The sequence below is a fragment of the Sceloporus occidentalis genome, unplaced genomic scaffold, assembly GCF_023333645.1.
Source record: "Sceloporus occidentalis isolate IW3139 unplaced genomic scaffold, rSceOcc1.0.p SCAF_5, whole genome shotgun sequence".
NCBI classification, from domain to species: Eukaryota; Metazoa; Chordata; class Lepidosauria; order Squamata; family Phrynosomatidae; genus Sceloporus; species Sceloporus occidentalis.
In genome coordinates, this window is record NW_028316985.1 from 184,372,994 (window position 1) to 184,394,627 (window position 21,634).

Here is a 21,634-nt window from a genome sequence, read left to right on the forward strand (position 1 = left end):
GTTCATATCCAAATAGTGCTTCCCTATGGGGAGCAAGCTAGATTGCTCACTGCCTGTCTCTGTCGCTGTCCAATTCTCTATAGTTTGCTATCCAGAGAAATGGTTTGTTTTTTTCTGGAGCATTCGGCTGTTGTACGACTGGCTTGCTAGGGTTAGCTCCACCCACCGGGGCTCTTTACTTCCTGCCTATTGGAGTGAGTGGGTGGAGCATAACCCAAACTACAGGATGTGGGGCTCTTATCTACTGGAAATGGACATATCACAGGTAAGAGCCAATGTCCCTATTTCCTTGGAAGCCCTAAATGGTTTGAAACTTGGCTACTTAGAGAACCATCCCCTTACGTGAGAACCTGTTTGTCCTTCTAAATCTGTGGTGGGCAAATGTGGAAGGCTAGCCCCTTGGGCATTAGGCCCCTTGGGTGGTGCATCCTCACTACAAACCCCACTATTTTTGCTTCCCCCAGTGCTTTCCAGTACCCTCTAGGGGCAGTGGGGACATTTCCAGCATTTTAGGCCTCCTTGGATGATTTTCGGTCAAGGAGAGACCTTTTTATTTTCAAAACAGGAGGTGACTGGAAGTCACTTTGGCTTATTTCTGGGTTATAAAAAAGGGACTTTTCTAGCCCTAAAATGGCCCAGAGAGGCTCTAAAACATGGTAAAAATGTCTTCAAGAAGTATAGGTCTCATTTTGCAATTTTGCTTTAATTCATAATAGTGTTTTCTTTATATTGCCTAATTTTATGCTCAAAAGATGTTCTCATACTTCTTTGAAAATATGTTATATCCTCTTTCCAGGGGCATATATTTGAGGAACAAAAGTGGGGGCTTTTTAATTAATCGGAGTCCTTCACTTGTTCCTGCTTATTGGATGGGTAGGACTTTATTAACCTGATGCTGCTGACTTCAGTAAAAGCTAACTAGAAGTGGCAATTCACATAGTATGCCTTGCTGCAACAGAACTAAAGGATAAAAATACATTAAAGAAGAAGATTCTTATTCATCTCTCGGATTGAATGATGTCCAAGGAGAATATTTGAAGATAGAGCTAAATGAAAATAGTATAATCTTCCTCTTTTTCATTGTATCTTCCACCAGCTGTTTGAATTTATTTGAAGTTCCTCTTAGGATACTTTTTTCCACATTAAAAAAAGGTGTGGAAGTTAATATTATCAGCAGAATGGTTAAGTCCAAATCAGTACTGGTTTTATTTGTGGGCTATCTTTATCCATAAATATGCCTTTCATCGTTTCTTCTTCTTTTGACTTGTTCCGTTCTTCTCTCTCGGGTATTGTGAGAAGTATAAATGGCAGTTTTGTACCCGAGTGCAAAAGGATACACCAATGTATTTTTATCCTTTTCATTCTGCAGGTATGACCTTGTTTCCAATGAGTGGCTGCCTCTCAACTCCAGCGTGAATGCAGTCGTGATCAGATATGGTCATTCTCTAGCCGTACATGAAGTAAGTGGTTTTTCTTCAGTTCTTGGGGCTTCCACTCTTTTTTGACTACTGAGCTTGCTGTAAAGAGAGAGGTTTCCTAGCCAAAACCTGGAAGGAAAAGAATTACATATTTCACATCAATCAAGGCATCGGCTCCTATTCTCACCAGTTCTGTCATTCCCTTGCTACAAGGAGCTATTTGAATGCTCAATGATGGTTAGAAATGGGTTGTGTAAGGCTGTCAACGGTACACTTTATATGTGTTGATTGATCTCAAGTCTTACTGGTAACTATAAACTCAAGCTATGTGATGGGTAATTCTATCTCAAGCCCTTGTTGCTATATGATTCATTTTAGATTTAGGGCAACCCTGAGGAAAACCCATCATGGGGTTTCTTAGCAAAATTTGTTCAGAGGAGGTTTGCCTTCCTTCCTCTGAAGCTAAGAGAGTGTGACTTGACAAAGGGCAGATATTTGGTTTCCATGGCCATGTGGGCCATGTATCTATCTCAGATGCAGAGAAACAATAAAAAATATGGGGGTTCCCTTGTATCAGTCAGCCTAGACAGGAGTCTTGTGTGATCTTTTGAGATTTCAAGAGCTTTTTAGTGACTCCACCCCACTCTTTTGACAAGGTCTTCTCTCCTGCCTTTGCCCAGTCTAAATGGTGTGTTGGTGACTTACTCTAAATGCTCATTCTTCCAGCGTGCAAAGAGTAATTCCCTCACTGCATTCCAGCTGAATGGCTGCATAGTAATAATGTGGAGGAGAATGAACTTCCGGTGGTGACATGGCGCCTCGTTGAACGGACTTCAGATAGTGCTGAAGACGTTCTGTTCAGCAGTGGGAATCTAGAGCCCCAATAATCAATTGGGAAGCCCTAGAAATCCTCTCTAAGATAGAGGGGTCTGAGGGGGCTCGACGGAGGGCTTGTTTGCACATCCAAGCGCTGGAAACAGAGTAGTTCAGGGTTCCGGAGGGAGCCCTGGAGGAAAAGCGAGGAGTGCAGAGCCTGCAGAGCAATCCACGCCCGGCTGATCTTTAGTGGAAAGCCTTAGGCTCTCCACACAGAGGCGACCACCACTTTTATAAAGAAAAGAAGAAAAGAATTATAGGACTTGGATCTGGTCTAAGGTACTGACTAAACAACTGCTAATTTCGTTTGGAGTGATTCTGGATGGACATAATTCATGCAACCCTTATTAACGGATAATGGAGTGGAACTTTGTTTTTCTCTGTTAAGATTATATGGATACAAATACTGGATGTGGTAAAACTTTACCAGAAATTCTATGGACACACTGAGTTTTTCTATTTGTTTTTTCCTTCCCTTTTGGGAAAATAAATCAAATTTAAAACGTAATTAATTGTATTTTTTGATTTGACTAAATATACAAAAAGGACGTGACTTAAAGAACTGGTTTAGAAAAATCCAAACCTCTGAAGAAATTACTCACAGCTGTGCTGATTGAAGTGTCCTTGGAAGCCTGTTTGTTTTGACTTGAGAGGGAGAAGCGAGGTTTTTCTTCCCCTTTTTTCTTTGTTCGGGAGGACTGTGACGAAGGACTACAGAAGAAAACTACAGGAGGAGACAAGAAGAACCAGGAAGTGAGGGAGAGACAGACCCAGAAGAGGCAACTTCCGGTGGAGGAGACCAGGAAGGGCGGACTTGGAGGACTGTGACGAAGGACTACAGAAGAAAAACTACAGGAGGAGACAAGAAGAACCAGGAAGTGTGGGAGAGACAGACCCAGAAGAGGCAACTTCCGGTGGAGTAGACCAGGAAGGGCAGATTTGGAGGACTGTGTTGTATGACTGCGACGGAGAGAAGACCAGATAGACAAGCCAAGAGAAAGGACGGAGAGGGAAGATTGTGGTGGAGATAAGAAGGTCCAGGAGGTGGGGGAGAAATAGCAATATTAATAATAGCAGGTTGGTCGCTGGCAGAAGGGATGGCAGAGTTAAGGACTGAGTAAGATAAATAAAGATAAAGACTGGGGAAGATAAATAAAGTTGGGGGTGGACAGAATAAAAGGGGGGACCTGAGACTAGATAAAAAGAATTGATTAATTTAATTTGGGGGTTTACAACAAGAGTGGACACCTATATTGAGATTAGAGATAGTGTTAAGGTTTTTGATGTTATTTACATATTGATATTGTGCTATACATATATTAATAGCAAAATAGTGGAAAAAAGAGGGAAAGAGAAAGGAAGGGAGGAGAGATAGATATACTTACTTAAAGGGGAAAGAAAGAAACTCTTCTTTTCTAATTTAAGGAGATTTGAGTTATCTTAATTACCTCTTGTTCTATAGTGTAATAATTCTATATGATATTGCTGTTTCTTTTGGATAATGAGGTTAAGAGTTGTATAGAGAAAGAAAATTGAAATATTAACATTTTTCGACTGTGCCATCTTTACAATTTTAGTTTAGGGGGCAAAATAGGAAAACAGCTGGGTATATAAATATCTATAAATATAGATAAACAACTAGAGGAACTGAAAGGAAATTTAATTGGTATACAATAAGACTATTTGTATAGTGGTTCTACATCATCTGTTAATCTCTATTGAAATTATTAGATATCTAAAAGTACGAAAACTTTAAATAATTGGGGTGAAGATAATGAATACAAGGACCCAAACTAAGAAAGCAAATACACAAAATTTGCAGAATATACAAAATACGGAACAAAGAAGACTATCATCGGATAAGAGTAAGAATATAAATATGAATGAATTGCTATTGGAGAAGATTGAAAACCTTTCTATAAATATGACCAATTTGTCTAAAGACTTGAATAAGGAACTGAACAGTTTTAAGAGAGAAATTAAGCAAGAAATTAGGGAAGATTTGAAAGAAATAACCCAAACAGTGGAGAAGTTAACACAAGAGACGCAAAGAGTTAAACAAAAGGTGGATATTCTGGAAATTAAGAATGAGAAAGTTGAGAATGAATTAATAAAAATCCTGGCAAAAGAAGAGCGAGAACTTGATGAAAAAGCAATTGCGGAATTAAAAGCTAAAGAAAAATCAGTTAGAATTAGGGGTATTCCAGAAGATAAAGACTTAGACCTCTATGGGAAATTAACAGAAGAAATAGCACTTTTTTTGAAAAGGGACCCTGCCTCTTTTGAATTTGAAATAGATAAATTGTACCGTGTGAACTCTTTAATAGCCAAACAAAAAGGATTACCCCGTGACGTACTGGTCTTTTTTGTTAGAAAATCAGTTAGGGACGCATTTTTAAATGTTCATAATGACACTCCTTTTTGTTTTGGAAACCAAGAACTGAGAATTTTAAAAGAGATCCCGGGAAGAATATTGAGAAAACGGAGGGAGTACTCTACCCTTACTACCTTTTTGAGAGATGTGAAGATTACATACAGGTGGGAACTCCCGGAGGGGCTAACCTTCTGGTGGAAAAAGAAGAGAGTTAGAATTTTGACACCGGAGCAGGCAAAAAAATTTCTGAAACAAGTCAAAACACAATACCCGACAAAACAAGGCGAAGATAGAGATTCTGAACAAAGAAACCAACTGGATGAAGAGGAAGAAGAAGGAGAGTTGTTGAATTTGCAAGACCCCCTAATTCCGGACCTAGAATACGACGAGCAAGAGTTGCTACAGGAGGAAATTAGAATCAGGAGAGAAGAGAAAGAAAGGGAAGAAAAGTATTAAATTAAATAAAATACCTAAAATTACTAACTTGTACTAAATATAATTTTTCTTATCCTGATTTTGAAATTCAACACGGGAAAACTTATAAAATTTTAAATTTTACCTCATTTCAATAAAATTATATTAAAATTTAATAAATACTGACGAGCTGGTTTTCTTTCCTATTGTTATCATATTTGAGAGATAGAATTTGAAAATCATGGCGAACAATTTAAAATTCTTATCGTGGAACGTTCAGGGTTTGAATACACCGCAAAAAAGGAAAAAGATCTTCCATTATTTGCAAAAACTAAAATTAGATATAATCTGTCTACAAGAGACAAGAATAAAAGAAAAAGATAAAAAACATTTAAGATGCAATAGATTAGGACAACTGTACTCAGCACATTCTAAATATAAGAAAAAAGGAGTGGCAATATATGTAGATGTAAAATATGATGCAAAAGAAATTTATAGTGATAAGGAGGGAAATTATGAAATAGTTGAGTTGAGGTACAGAGAAGAGACTGAGAAGAAATTGATAATAGTAGGAGTATATGGTCCTTTAGAAAATAAAAATAAATTTTATAGCAAACTAAAACAAAAATTAGTTCAGCTGGAAAATGATTCAGTAATCCTACTTGGAGATTGGAACGGTGTGATAGACCCCAAATTAGACAGATTTTCAGAAAAAACCATAAGGAAGAATCAAGGTAAGCTCCCAAATGAATTTTTCGAATTAACACAATTTTTGGAGGTGCAGGATGTATGGAGAACAAAATATGGGAATGCTAAAGATTATACGTTTTATTCTAACCCACATAAGACGTGGTCCAGAATAGACATGATATGGTTATCTGTCCACTTAAATCCAAAGATTCAAAATGTTAAGATACTTCCTAGAGTATTATCGGATCATAGCCCAGTGCAATTAAATTTAAAAATGTTGAGAAATAAGGAATATAGTTGGAAATTAAATTCAAAACTGTTAGAAGATAAGGAGATTACTAAACAATTAAATGCTGAAATTAAAAGATACTTTGAAGAAAATTTAGATAAGGAGACTGCCCCTCTTATAGTCTGGGATGCCCACAAGGCAGTTATAAGGGGCTGGTTAATAAAAAAAGCCTTTGAGGTAAAAAAGAAAAAAGAAGAAAAATTGAAATATTTAAATTTGCAACTACTAAACAAAGAAAACGAATTGAAAAAATATCCAAATGATGTAAATACCAAGAAAGAAGTTAGATGTTTGCAGAAACAAATATCAGTGGTTCTGGTGGAAGAGATGGAAAAGAAATTGAAATTTCTAAAACAAAAATATTTTGAAACAGCAAATAAACCGGGCAAATTATTGGCATATCAATTAAAAAAAGAAAAAGCTAAAAGAACCATCTCAATGATTAAAGAGGGAGATAAGATAATTACAAGTCAAAATAAATTAAAGAAAAAAGTATTAGAGTATTTTGCGGAACTTTTCAAATACCCAAAAGTAGACCTGTCAAAGATTAAAAATTATTTGGACTCGCAAAGAATTGTAAAGTTTACAGAAAAACAGAAAGAAATTTTAAATAACCCGATTACTTTAAACGAATTGGTTGATGCAATAAAAAAAAGTAAGTCGGGGAAAACCCCAGGTCCAGACGGTTTTACGAATGAATATTATAAAAAATGTTATGAGTATCTCAAAGAACCGTTAGTACATATATTAAATGAAATAGTGAGGGGTGGGATACCTCAAACATGGACTCAAACAGATATAAGCTTGATCCCAAAAGAAGGAAAAGATGGAACACTGATTAAAAATTATAGGCCGATTGCATTATTGAATACAGATTACAAACTATTTGTAACAATTTTGGCAGAAAGATTAAAAAGTGTTCTGACTAATTGGATTCAAAAAGATCAATCCGGTTTCCTACCAAACAGAATGATTAAAAATAACATAAGAAATTTAATTAATTTAATTGAGATTCATGAAAAAAATATAGATAAGAAATTGGCTCTTATATTTATTGATGCGGAAAAAGCATTTGACAATGTATATTGGCAATTTCTGATTGAATTACTGAAAAAAATGGATGTGGGTTTGGTATTTCAAAATTGGATTGAAGCAATTTATGAAAGACAAGAAGCTAGAATTTGGGTAAATGGTGAAAGAACAAATAGTTGTACAGTAAACAGAGGAGTGAGACAAGGATGTCCACTCTCTCCGCTCCTCTTTATTGTAGTATTGGAAGTGTTACTTAATAATATTAGAGAAAATCAATTGATACAAGGCTTTAAATTAAAAAAACAGGAGTATAAGGTAAGAGCTTATGCTGATGATTTAGTGCTAACGATTGCAAACCCAGTAGAAAGTAAGGAATTAATATTGGAAACATTTGAAAAGTTTGGTAGGGTTGCCGGATACAAAATAAATAAAGAAAAAACAGCAATATTGATGATCAATATGACAAAAGAAGAGAGGAATAATGTAATTGAGAATACGGGTTTTCAAGATAAAAAAATGGTGAAATATTTGGGTATCAATATTACGACAAAAAATAAAGATCTTTTTGAAAACAATTATGTCAGAAGTTGGAAAAATATTAAAAAAGATTTGACAAATTGGAAAAACTTAAAAATTTCATGGATGGGAAAGATAGCTATTATAAAGATGGTAATTCTTCCAAAAATGATTTTCCTCTTCCAAAGTCTCCCTATAATAGTTAGTGAAACGCCATTTAGACAGTGGGAAAGAGATATATCTAAATTTATATGGAATGGAAAAAAGCCCAGAATAAAAATGAAAATATTATATGATTCGGTGGATAAAGGGGGATTGGCACTACCCAATCTTAAATGGTATTACCAAGCTTGTGCTCTCGATTGGATGTTAGATTGGATAAGATTGGAAAATAGAAAAAATTTGAATTTGGAAAAAATAGATTTAAAATTTGGCCTGCATGGATATTTAGTATATGATAAACAAAAGGTAGATAGTAATTTTAATGATCACCTTATCAGAAAATCGTTGTTTAAGGTCTGGTTAAAATATAAAAAAAAATGGTGCCCTAGAATTCCACTGTGGACATCATCAAATGAAGCTATTTTTGGTAGGGAACAATATAAAAGGGAGGGCTGGGTGACATACAATGAGATTACAAAACAGACTGAAGGTAAAAGGGCAATGAAATCGCAAGAGGATTTGTATTTGGAGGGTATACACAGTAATTGGTTCTCTTATAGACAAATTCGAGAGCGCTTTATATTTGATCTGAGGGAAGGTGGAATTGGGGAAGGAGATTTAAAATTTGAAAGGATAATTAAAAATCCACAGAAACAAATTTCAAATTTATATAGATTAATATTAGAGTATGAATTGGAATCAGAAATAGTGAAAGAATTTATGATAAAATGGGCCAAAGATATAAATGAACCAATACAATTAGACCATTGGGAGAAACTTTGGAAGGGAAAAATCAAACAAATTATTTGTGTGGATCTAAAAGAAAATATATACAAGTCCATGTTTAGATGGTACCTTACTCCACATAGATTATCTAAAATGTTTAAAAATAATAGGAATCTTTGTTGGAAATGTAGCAAAGAGGTAGGAAACTACCTACATATGTGGTGGAATTGTCCCATTGTAAGGAAATTTTGGAAAGAGATACATATAGAGATGAGAAAAATCTTCGGATTGAAGGGAGGACCGACTGTTAAGTTCTATCTCTTAAATATGATGGAGGACATAGAATATGAAAAAAAATTTGAAAAAATTATATTACTGGCGCTAGTTGCAGCCAGGAAGACTCTCGCTCAGAATTGGAAAAAAGAATTCTGCCCAACAATCGAGGATTGGAGATGGAAAATGCTGGATATTTACGAGATGGAGAAATTGACACACCTGGTGAAAAATAGACCTTTGGAAGATTTCTATGAAGAGTGGAAGGTTTGGAAAACATATCTGGGTAACCTAAAGGAAGATAAGATGTATGCTATTATTGAGGATGTATAGAATATAGAGTAAGAATAGGAATGGTTTTTTTTTTTTTTTTCCTTTCCTCTCTTTTTCTTTTTCTTTAAGGTGATAGACAGATATGTGAGGGTAAAGTTGCTGTAAAGTTAGTTACTTCTCTGTGAAATAATAATAACAATAACAAATATTGTTGATAATTTTGAAAGGAGAATTAAAAATAGAGTTGTTATATTAACTGTGGGTGTATAAGAATTACATAAGAAGAAACACTTAGAGCTTATTAGGTTAAGTAAAAACAGGGATAATGAATAATCGTTAATACGGAAGGCTATGAAGATTATTTTATTTAAGAAAACTTGAAAGAATCAACAGTAGTAATAGGACTAGTTAGAGTTCAGTAGGGAAAATAGTAGATAATGTTAAAAATTAGTCAGTAATCAAGGAAGTTGGGAAGGAGGGAGAAGAACACTGTAATAATTATATTTTTATTTTAGATTATATTTGAGATATGGATTTTTTAAATCTTTGTTGTATGTTTTTAATATTTAATAAAAGTAATAAAAAAAAAATAATGTGGAGGAGAATGTCTCCTCCTGGGGTGGAGTATGTTGTGTATTCTTCTGGATTTTGTCTAACTGTAAAGGCAGGACAATAAAGGAGGCTCTTAGGAGAAGGGATATAGCTGTTAGGGAGCAACCAGACCAGAGATACTAATGATAATGTGATTTCTGTCCAGACAAGGAGATATTGGGGGGGGGGGGGGGGAATCACATTCTTCTGGAAGAGTGTTCATGATTATTCACTGCGTTGGCTTGTGCACTTCAGTGCTTATTACTGTTTTCGTATTTGCTTATGATTTAACTCAGTACATTTTCATGTAAAAACAATCCTTTTGTTTATTTCTTTTTCAGAATAAAATCTACATGTATGGAGGCAAGATAGACGAATCTGGGAATGTAACCAATGAGCTCTGGGTGTTTCATATAACAAACCAATCATGGGTCCAAGCCTTCCCCAAAGCCAAGGAACAGTATGCTGTGGTTGGCCATTCGTCACACATAGTCACACTGGATGATGGTTCGGCTGTGATGCTGGTCATCTTTGGGCACTGCCCTCTTTATGGGTACATCAGCAGTGTGCAAGAATACAATCTGAGTGGGTATTGCTTTGACATAAACTCTTAATCTGTTACTTGTAAAAGAGTTCACAAGGGATTTCTTACACATCCCAGAGCTGATCTTTCTAAATTCCTTTCTCTCCTCAAGCCTGTCCATTTTTCAACTCAAACTCTTTCCTGACTATTCTGTCACCTTTCGAAAATGCTGTTTATATATCATAACATTAGGTTCCATTTTTACCTTGGGCTTCCATCACACAATGTTTCTTGATTATCCTCTTTCTCAGCCTCCTCCTCCCCCATAAGACTATCACTTTTGCATACTTTACTTTGATGCCCTTGCTCTGATAACCTGGCGTCTGCTGTTGTTACTGCCTCACCCTTCCTGCCTTTCTGTTGTCAAGTGCCTTGGTTTTATCAGCTCCATAGTATTCATTACTATGTCTAGTATTCACTTGTCTTTTCCAGTTTCTTGCTCTATTGTCATCTTGTTGATCTCATGTTATAAAGACTCCTAAGTACTGCTTGCCTTTTGTGTAAATGATTACTAATAAGGCAGTAGTCTGCTGCTGTTATGTTTATTGTCTTGGGTAGGTACCCTTTTAAATACATATACATACCAGCAATCATGGGAACATACAAATGAAAACCATGTATTATGTTTTCTCTAATCATTGTGCGGGTCTACTTAAATGACAATTTAAAAAAAATTATGGCAGTTATCCATAACTGAGCTTTGATGGGTTCTGCTGCTGTTGAGTTGCTATGGGAAGTGACAGTGAGAAAGAAGGTTCACCTTATTCAATAACAGGAAAGACGTCTGTGAGGAAGAAGATTTGTGCTGCTTGTAATGACTCTGTTTCATTCTTTTTTAGCATCAAACATATGGAGTATTTTGCAAACAAACGGAGCCTTGGTGCAAGGAGGTTATGGCCATAGCAGTGTGTATGATCCAAACACCAAGTCCATATATACCCATGGGGGTTACAAGGCATTCAGTGCCAACAAATACAGGCTAACAGATGATTTATACAAATACGAAGTTAATAGGCGTGTCTGGTAGGTATATCTGTATTCCCTTTGCATGTGGCTAGCTGAAGTTTAGTTCACTAGCTGGTATTGGTGAACATTCCCAAACTAAATGAAATTATTGTATTTTTTTTACTTGTCCGTTCCTAATGTAGTGTATCAATCCAAAACCATTAAATACATTAACCCTTAGAAAAAAGTTTGGAGAACCATTGAGCTAAACAAGTTGAGTGCCCCTTATCCCAAATGCTCGAGACCACAAGTGTTTTGGATTTCAGATATGTTTTTGTGGGATGAGGAAAGGGGCAGGATTTTGGAATACCTGTATTTGCATAAGTGTACATAATGAGATATCTTGGGGATGGGACCCAAGTCTAAACACAAAATTCATTTATGTTTTATATACACTTTACATATACACAGCCTGAAAGTAATTTTATACAGGATTTTAAATCAAATTCTGCATGAAACCATCAAAAAGCAAAGGTGTCGCTATCTCAGCCACCCATGAAATTTTTCTTTGGTTTTTGAAGTATTTCAGATTTGGAATTTCAACCTGTACTTGATTTGAAATGAGGAGAAGACAAGAGATGCATATTTTATAGCAGATATTCTTCACTTAACCAGTACAATTTATCAAACACTAGGGTAGAAGTATTTCCTTTCAAATTCTTAGGGGTAGTGTATTCAAACCTGTAACATCAAATTTAAGTAACTGTGGCCCGTTACAGACCACCCAAAAGGGGCGGTCTTGGGCCGCTGCTGGATGCAGCGCGGTGGAGCCGCAGCAGCCAAACCGTGTGACTCCTCAGCGCTGCAAAAAAGGAGCGCGGAAATCACGCTCCTTCCGCCAACCCGGAAGAGACATCGCAAGTGCCAAAGCGCGCGCTTGCGACGTCTCTTCTGGGTTGGGACGTGCGGACGCAGAGCACCGCCATTTTGACATATCGATTACGCACAAGGGGAAAGGCGCGTCCGGAAGCGCCGCCCCTCGCCCGTAATCGCGGCGCGATGACGGCACCTCTTGCGCCCGTCTGTAACATGTTTGCGTGTTTATTCTGTGGTGACGCTGATCTCTTTTCCTATATATAAAAGGGTATAGTTAGGGCCCAACTTGGCATGGATTCCTCTGAAAGGAATTCAGCTCATTGGATGGGAGGTGCTGAACCTAATGGATTTTTTTCATGGAGGAAGTTAACTTGCTGTTTTTATGCTTCATTTGGGAGTGAAATAACTGGGTGGAAATATGAGAATTTTGAGGTGAGAATCACAAGTGGAGCAAGGATTCAGCTTCCCCACTTCTCTCTGTGTGCTTTAAATACATTTTATAGAGGTTAACCGGCTTCTGAAAAATGAGTGCAACCATGATGTCTTCTTTGCCTCTGAAGCTTATTTGTGATGAGCACTGCATGCAAAAACTGTACATTGAAATGTCTCAGCAACTAGCTGGCTACTTGTTCTGTTCCATAGGCCTTTGGCCCAGCTCTTTCACAGGCTTTCTGCAGCTTGTTGATAGCTGAATGCTCATCCCAGGAAACTCCGATCAGTGCATTACCTTTCCTGGGCAGTGGGAGAATTGCTTAGAAGGAAGCATTGTGTCCAGCTGATGAACTCAGCAGTTTTCCCTTTTTCCTTCCAGAAATATGCTTTTGGCACATTCTGTAGGAAAGCAGCTGAAGGAATAGTGGATATGGTGATGGTGTTGATTTGTGAAATGTATTTGCCCCAGAATCCCCATAACACTGATCTCAGGGGTATCACTAGGGAATGACTGCAGACTGCACTAGGTGACACCCGAAGGAACTCACTACTCCTCAGACATCTACCTTTTGGCAGAAATAGGCTATGGCGTTTTCCTGTGTCTCTTTAAGTGGCAGAATTCAAAGATGTAGCCATGTTAGTCTGTAGAATCAGTATGTAGAAAGATCTTGTAGCACCTTTGAGACTAACTGAAAGAAAGAAGTTGGCAGCATGAGCTTTCCTAGACTTCAGTCTATCTGCTTCCAAAAGCATCTGAGGAAGTAAACTGGTCTACGAAAGCTAGTGCTGCCAACTTCTTTCTTTCAGTTAGTCTCAAAGGTGATAGAAAATCTCTCTACATACATTGCTCCTTTAAAACACTGGAACTCAGTGGAAGAGATGGCATGAGTGGGAAAAAGGTGAGACCTCAGGGTTTTTTTTAAAAATGAATTTTAATTTTTTAATTTAATTTTTGAAACATTATTTTAAAGATTTCTTTAAAATCATCACATCTTACTGAATTTTCACATTAACCACATGAAAGAATGTACATGTAAATGCATTAAGGCTGTGCATATGATACTGTAATTTAAAGGTTTTAATTTTAATTTTGCTAGTTGTTTATGTTACAACTATTGCCATTGCATTAAATGATAGATGGGAATTACAATTTATGAGTAACATTAGTACAAAAAGCATTACTAAGGATTCTGTATGATGTGGTATAAGAGGAGGTCAATGTGTGTGTGTGTATGGGTGACAGCATAACTTATTGCGCTGGGTGACGCCAGTCTTAGTGACTCCACTGACTGGTCTGTGTTTATCCTTCAGGAACTGTTGTATAGTGATCCTTTGACTTGCCTCACCTAAAAGCTTGAATTCTTGGAGCAGAGTTCTTTCTCTTGATTTAGAAAGTATCTTGAGCAGATTAGGCAGAAGTGGTCTCTGAAATCCTGTCTCTCTTTATTTCTACAGGACAATTCTTAAAGACAGCAAGTTTTCCCGATACTTGCACTCTGCTGTGATCATCAGCGGAACCATGCTGGTCTTTGGAGGAAACACCCACAATGATACATCCATGAGCCATGGTGCCAAGTGCTTCTCTTCAGACTTTATGGCCTATGATCTGGGTAGGTTGCATTTACCCACTCAAAACCCTGCTGTCCTTGAAAGCTGGTCTGTAAACATGCAGCATAGTGCTTTTTCCACTTGTCCATAGTGGCCAGGTAGCTATAATGGGAGTCAAGCTAAGCCCTAGATTCCTTTTTTTTTTGGAAAAATTGCAGTGAAAACTAAAGAATTGTTGCTTTGTTTTTCCTCTCTACTTTTGTGTCAGTGGAGCTACAGTGCTTGCTGTTAGTACTTTGACTTGGAAGATCTGTAACATTAAACCTGTTTGTTGGGGACATTTATGCCCTGTGCTTGAAATGTATTCTCAGAGATGTATCTGCCAGAGCTTGTGGTGTTGTTGCCATGTCAGATCCTGGAGATAGCCCTGTCCTGTCCACCTTGAAAGGCCTACTGCTCTGAAGGAGGAAAGGGAAACAACTGCCTCGAATCACACCAGTCACTCCTGGTTTGCTTTGTCGGATATTAACCATAGCAGCAGGAGGCAGATCAGCTGTGTCTGTTGCTCAGGTTTATCTCTGGATCTTTGCCATAGCTGCTTGGTCCAGATCTTTGTTTTACAGAAGGTTGCAAATAAGACAACCGAGAGAAGTAACAGAAGATAATAAAAGCGCTGCAGCAAAACTCTAGTAAAAAGTTATTGTGAGAAACCATGTTTATGTGCTTGTTTTTCTGGCATATGTGTGTCTTTCAACCCATGGCAAGGCTAAATCTGTGGTTAGGGTCCAGAATGTACACACTGTCTTCTTGAATCTAGGAAAACCTATCTGACCACTGGATGCCCAATTGTGTGAATCTTGTCTTGTCTTGCCAATGATGTACTCAAACTGCAGGGAATGCAAATCCTAGTTTATGCTGTGTGTCTTCACCATGACTTATAGTGACCCTAAGGCAAACCTGTCTTGGCAAGGTTTGTTTAGAGGAGATTTGCCGTTGCCTTCCCCTGAGGCTGAGAACATGTGACTTGCCCAAGGTCACCCAGTGGGTTTCATGGCTGAGCAGGAATCGAACCCTGGTCTCCAGAGTCATAGCCCAATGCTCAAACCACTACAGCCCTCTGGCTCTCATTTCAGCACATGCGCTATCTTCCAGCGAAGTTGCCCTGCTTTTTTTGTGTGCCACATGTGGGAGCAGAAGTAATCATTAGGACTAACATTGGTCCTGCTTTTCATTTAGCATGAAAGTTGGGAGAAAGTGCCGTGCAAATAGAGACCTCAGTTGATAAATCAGCTAACTTTTGGATAGCCAGAAGAGGGCAGCATTCAACAAATCCATAGCATGAGTGCTGTTTTCTTAACACAGGATGAAGATCATTTTATACACAGACGAATAAAATCCAGATCATCTCTTAATACCCTCCCCAGATTTTTATGAAAGCCTCGCCATAATTCCTGGACTTCTTAAATGATTTGATTTTTCCCACATATTGTAACATTGCAATCATGTTTTTTTTAAAAAATCCTCTTCTGTGGAAGATTTTGGTGTCTGTCTTCCCGGCTTTGGATGTATTTTTAAGCAACTTCTTAAAGCCATCAAAGGCCCTTCACAATAATGTAGTTGCTGATTGTGTAGCCCTCTTGTGTTAGCGTTTCTTGAAATGCTGGCAAGCCTTTCTCCGAGAAGAGGAGCACATTTTAAGAGCAGAAATCGCTTTTCACAATATGCACACAGTTATAAATTCTTGTAGGTTTCGGAGCTGTAAATCTCAAGTTGGCTTGATTCAAAGGTCAGGAAGGAAATAATTCTCGGTAATTTCAAAGCCATTAGCTTTTCCCTCCTGTACTTGATTTCCAGCAAAAGAGGGAGAAGAGAGCACAGAGTCAACACATTCCAAATACTCCTCTTAATCTACAAAAATATGTTCCTTGGCCTCTCAGCTCTAAGCTTTCATCTTGGCTTGCTAAATAAAAAAAAAAGGGGGGGGGGAGACCATTGAGAGCTTTGGCTCTCTACACTTAGATCTGCCTTGTAAAAATGAGAACAACACATTTAGCCATTCAGTAGTTCAGCATAATATTAAATGCTGTTGCAATGAGCTTTTAAAAAAATCTTGCAAAAATCAGTGGCATTGAAACAGCCTACATGGGGGGGGGGCAAGGGGGGAGGCTATAGCTGAAACTGTGATACTGTGGGACTGTGACTTTAATACTAGAGACCTGCTGTCTGATCCAGCCAAAAGTTATCCAAAATCTGAATTAGTTATCTTAGCCTATTCATCCTTCTAGCCATCCATCACTTTATATTCCACATTTGTCTCAGACTAGGATTTCAAGGTGTTTCACAAAGGACAGAAAATTACAGTAAAAGCACAGGCTGTTAAAACATACAAAACAGATTAAAATACTGTTTAACAGTAACAGAATTAAAACCATTTAAAATCTTACTTCGACACAAAGTTTAAAACAGCGCAACCTCAGAAAAGAGAAGGTTAAGAAGTAGTATAATAGCCAGCCCTGTTTAAATATTTGAAGAGATGTCATAGTGAGGTTGGAGCAAGCTTGTTTTCCGCTGAATAGGACCTGGAACAATGGATGTTTACTAAAAGAAATGTGGATTTTTCCCTTTGCTCTTCTGAAGGCAAAAGAATGAGTTACAGTCTGTGCTCAGTATTCATGGATTTCTCATGGGTTCAAGCATCCACAGCATGAAAGTATTAGAAAAATGAAATAAATTCCAATAAGCAAACCTTGATTTTGTCATTTTATAGAAGTGACACAATGTCACTGTGCCACTGTATATAATGGGACTTGAGCATCCATGGATTTTGATATCCATGTGTGTGTCCCCTGGAACCAAACCCTTATGGATACCAAAGGCCCACTTTATTTGGTCTTAGTATATGTTGCAGTATTTTCCTTCTTGCTATCACTGGGAGTGTTCATAATTTTTGCTTCTACAAAACTAGGTGGCAACTATGTAATTGAACTTCCCGGCCGATATGATAGACTAAAACTCCCATGTGTTGAGTCCATCACATCTGAAGGTTAGGGAGGGTTGCTGAGTGCAGATACTCATCTAGGAGTAAGCCCCATTGAAGTTGAGCAAAGTTTATTTCTCAGTAAATATGCAGAGGATTATACAGTAAGGAATTAGTTTAAAAAAATACTATAATCCTTACCTGTGTGCTAAGAACAAAGCGTCACAAAGAGTATCTTGCCTCTAAGTAAAAATGCATAAAGTTCTTTTGTGCAAAGCCAGGGGATTTACTTAAAAGAGGGGCTGCCCTAAACAGTGGCTTTAAAATATTTAAATAAATACACTAAATTCTTCTGTAACCTTCAAAAATACATTGACTAATGCAAGCTTCACGTGTTTTGTTTGGAAGGAGGGTTTTAAATTTTTTTATTTATAATTTATTTTGATAAAATATTGGAATCCAGCCCTTTATCGAAAGCTGTCAGGGCAATGAATAATCCCTCCCCTGATTAATTTAAAACGATGTGAACAGTAAAAACAATTAAAATGATTTTAAAAAACAAATCAAACAACAAGTTAAAGATTGAAGACCAGTTAAAATAGTCAAGACTATTTCTTATAAATGTTCTGTATATTTTGTTCACCCACATTCTTAAATTTTTATTTCTCTTTTGTGCTGTTCCTGGGTTTTCCCAATTCGGCTGCAACTCACAGACAGTTTGTACTAAGTCACATCAAGCTTTCTGCTCAATTTTTTTGGGCCTCCCCCATGCATGCGCACCATTGCACAAACACACTATTTGTGACTGCCAGTTACCTCCCTCTTCCCACCCAGCTGCCATCCCATTGGATGCCCAGTGTGACTGACCACACAGTCGCACAAGCGATACACTGCTCATTCAGTGCATTCGTGGGCCCAGTGACACATTGGCAAGGCACAATCATGGAGGTGTCCCATGCTTGCCCCCTTCCCCCCTTTCATCCCATGGCCTCTTGTTGGACTGCCCACTTTATGTATGTTTTTATTATATCCATTACATTATTGGTGACCTGCTGTGTTTGTCATAATTTTGCTTCATGGGGTGTGTGATGGCTCACTGGTGCGACAGGTCAATGGTGCATCTGGCCATTCGTGTGACTGTGTGCTCAACAAAAGAAAAACACTGTATAGTTAGCGATGGCCCCAGCGGCTGCATCTCACCAGTCCAGGACACATACTCCAGACTGCTTCCATAAGCCACCTGGGCCTTCTGCATTCTCACATTCATGTTGTGCTATTTATACGCTGGTGTGATGATGCATACTTTCCACATTAGAATGGAGCAAAAGGGCATGATTTTCTTTTGGTTTTTCAGAGTGTAGCTTTGTCCCTGTTTCGCCCTGTTTTGGCTTTGTGTGTTGTGTAAACTGCTGAGGCTCGAAACTGGGGTTTTTTTTTGTCCATGTGGACAACCTGTTTGAGGAAAAGAAAGGTGGGGATTGGCTTAAACCCCCCCCCCCCCAATCCTTTCCATGATTTCTGGAAATATTTCATCTCTCTTCATAGGACTCTGGTAGGACTCCCTTAAAACCCAGCCTTTAAGATACATTGCAATATACATAGCGAATCCTCTATTGGAAAGGCCCTGTTTTGCTCTCTTTATTGCCTGTGTGTATCTGTCTTGGGGAGATGGTTAGAGCAAATGAGCAACCAGCAGAAATGAATAAAAGTGTTCATAGGCCAGGTATTTGTGTATGTCTCCCCTGGTCCCACTTGACCCACTTGCCTTGAAGTTCAACTGAGCAGATGGAGTTTAACAGCAGGCCACAAGTTCAGGTCTTCTCAAGGTGCTCTCCTTGACTTCATTTCTCGTGTTTGTGGCTGTTACTTCACAGCCCAGGTACTAAAAGTTACAGGAGAATGATACTTGAGTATCATTTCCCGAGCTTTACCTATTCCCCCGCCAACATTTCCTCAACTCAGGCAACCTTTTAACCTGATAAAGCCATCATCCCAAAATGTATTTGTAAGCTACCTTGTGTTCAGTATGGTTTGGCATGATGTTGGAATTGATGGACTAGCGATGCAGCTATCGTTTTGCCTCCAGAGGTTGCTGCACCTTGGATATAGGAGTCAACTTGTGAAACGGAGAGAAACCAACATAGAGGGCGAAAGAGCTGCAATGCAGGATTTGTCTGCATATTTGCTTTCCTGAATTCCCATCAGTGGGTTTTCACTTACTATTAGCCCAAATTATGCTTTACTATGATTCTGAATTCTGTCTTTGTGTATGGGTTGGAGGCTTTGGATGGGTTTTCTAGAGGCTCCACAGCACTATTACCTGGTATTCTCCGAACAGACTGAAGCTTTTCTTTCATTTTTCATTTCCTCACTTAACTTTTTATCTAAATAGAGGATTTAAATTAAGTGGTTGGCAACTTGTATACTGTCGTCATAGACTGAAAAGTTCTGAACAATTAGAAGGCAAAGCCTGACTTTCTAGGCAGAAAGCCCCCTTCCAAGCATAGCCCAGCGATACGCCATTTGCTAAACCTGAAGAGTTATTGATTTACTCTCTTTTGTGGTTTCTGGTACAATTGCTTTTATTCCTTGGTGCATGGTGCCATTTGTTTACCTTGTACATTTATCAACAAGCCTATCTTTGTTTTCACCCTTTTTATTTACACTCTGTATATATGTGTTCCAGTAAGTGGAGATAAATAATTAGGAGTTACACTTAAAAGTGGAATGAGATGCGCTAGACTATTAGAACTGTAGCTTGATGCTGGATAGGTTTTCCCAGAAGGAGGTCCCAGTGAGTTTTACTTCCTCGTAAGGATGTCTAAGATTGCAGCTCTGAGATGGTTTAAGTAGAAATGCTTTATACAAAGATGCAAGGCTAATAGCCGAAAACCCATAAAAGTGCCCGATCCCATCTGATTTTGGAAGCTAAGCTGGGTCACCTCCTGTGAGTACTTGGATGGGAGACCACCAGCAATTACCACGTGCCGTAGGCTATACTTCAGAGGAAAGAACGGACAAAACCACCTCTGAATACAGTGTGCCCTTGCTATCTGTGGGGGATCCCTTCTGGACCCCCCTCCCCGTGGATAGCAAAAAAACGTAGGCCCCTATGTCCCATTCTTTTCAATGGGTGAGCAATCCCACTCGCACTACCGTATGCACATGTGTCCTTTGAAAAAGCTGGGGCTTGCTGTCCTCAGAAGCTCAAACTGCGGATGACAGTTGCCGCAGGCACACTGTATTCTTTTTCTAAGAAAACCTTATTAAATTCATGGGGTTACCATAAGTTGACAGGCTACTTGAAGACATGTGGAATTGAAGGCTTTCATGGTCAGCATCCATAGTTTTTTGTGGGGTTTTTGGGCTATGTGATCATGTTCTAGAAGAGTTTCTTCCTGATGTTTCGCCAGCATCTATGGCTGGCATCTTCAGAAAAAGATCTGTGATCACAGATGTTGGCGAAACGTCAGGAAGAAACTCTCCTAGAACATGGCCTCATAGCCTGAAAACCCCACAAGAAACTACTTGAAGACACACACACACACACACACACACACACACACACACACACACACAGGGTTTTGGGTGGCTTTGTTTTAGCTTACTATTAAGAGTTGGATGGCTATGTATGTTTTGGTAGTAGAAGATCTGGGAATCCAGGAGAGCAAATGTGAACCATTTGTGTAAGTACAGTGGACCCTTGCTTTACATGGGGATCCGTTCCAGGAACACAGCCCCCCCTCCCCCCCCCCCCCCCATAAAGCATATTCTGCACATGCTGAAGCCTCATTTAGGTGAATGGAGCGTGCTGCCATGCATGGCATGGCATGGTGCACACACCATTCATTTAAATGGGGCTTCCCGTCCGTGTGACCTCAAGTCTGTGTATGGAAAGCCCTTGTATGGGGCGAGCCAATTGTATTGGCTACATCTTCTAAAACACTTTAAAGTATTGTACTCCCTGGAATAACGCAGGCAGGCCCTCTGTTGTCATTAACTTGCCTTTAAAGCCCTACATAGTTTGGGTCCAGGTTACCTACAGGATTGTCTCCTCTTGTACAATCTGCCCTGTACACTCAAGGGAAACATTTACTCCAACTGGCCAGGACTAGACTAGCAAAGGTTTCCCAGATGACTTTTTCATCTGCTGCCCCCAGACTGTGGAATGACCCACCAGAAGAGATATGACAACTGAAAACACTCACTGCATTTAAAACAGCATTAAAGACATATCTCTTCTGGCAGGCCTACTCAGTCAGTTTTAAATTATGACTTCTTAATTTGTATATTCTGAAGGAAGTGCTGTTATTAATGCATTTCAACTGCTTTATAGTATTGTATTTTTACAGTTGGTTTTATGTGTTCTTGATTGTGTTTTGTGTTTTAACATCCTGTACCCCACCTTGAGCCTTGAAGAGGGCTGGGAAAGAAATAGAACTTATTATATTACTATTATTATATGATTAGAATAATGTGAGAAATTGTTGCACTGAAAGCATCAATTAACATACTGGAAACATGCTTCTTTTATTCTAGCATGTGATCGTTGGTCTGTGCTTCCTCCACCTGATCTTCCCAACGATATCAACAGATTTGGACATTCGGCAGTGCAGAGCAATAGGTAAGAGGCCAAAGT

General features: G+C 38.5%; 2 protein-coding genes across 3 annotated transcripts in view; both read left to right on the plus strand.

Moving 5' to 3' along the window:
* ATRN (attractin) overlaps window positions 1–21,634 on the plus strand; it is a 207,655-nt gene that overhangs the window by 68,185 nt on the left and 117,836 nt on the right. The window contains exons 7-11 of the mRNA XM_089526395.1: window positions 1,370–1,460; window positions 9,976–10,219; window positions 11,057–11,240; window positions 13,926–14,080; window positions 21,535–21,619. Of these exons, the coding sequence (XP_089382521.1) occupies window positions 1,370–1,460; window positions 9,976–10,219; window positions 11,057–11,240; window positions 13,926–14,080; window positions 21,535–21,619 (759 nt within the window). The remainder of the gene's footprint in view (window positions 1–1,369; window positions 1,461–9,975; window positions 10,220–11,056; window positions 11,241–13,925; window positions 14,081–21,534; window positions 21,620–21,634) is intronic.
* On the plus strand, window positions 2,225–7,563 carry LOC149313275 (uncharacterized). Of its 2 annotated transcripts, none has more exons than XM_089526396.1 (2): window positions 2,225–3,371; window positions 4,026–7,563. In XM_089526396.1, exon 2 carries the CDS (start codon window positions 4,069–4,071, stop codon window positions 5,122–5,124), a length of 1,056 nt encoding a protein of 351 aa, XP_089382522.1. In that variant the 5' UTR covers window positions 2,225–3,371; window positions 4,026–4,068; the 3' UTR covers window positions 5,125–7,563. The 2 variants fall into 2 exon arrangements, with proteins under 2 accessions (XP_089382522.1, XP_089382523.1); XM_089526397.1 differs by having other exon boundaries at window positions 2,225–3,338.

Coding starts and splice junctions, on each gene's coding strand:
- LOC149313275 (XM_089526396.1), top strand. CDS start 4,069: ATGAATACAAGGACCCAAACTAAGAAAGCAAATACACAAAATTTGCAG.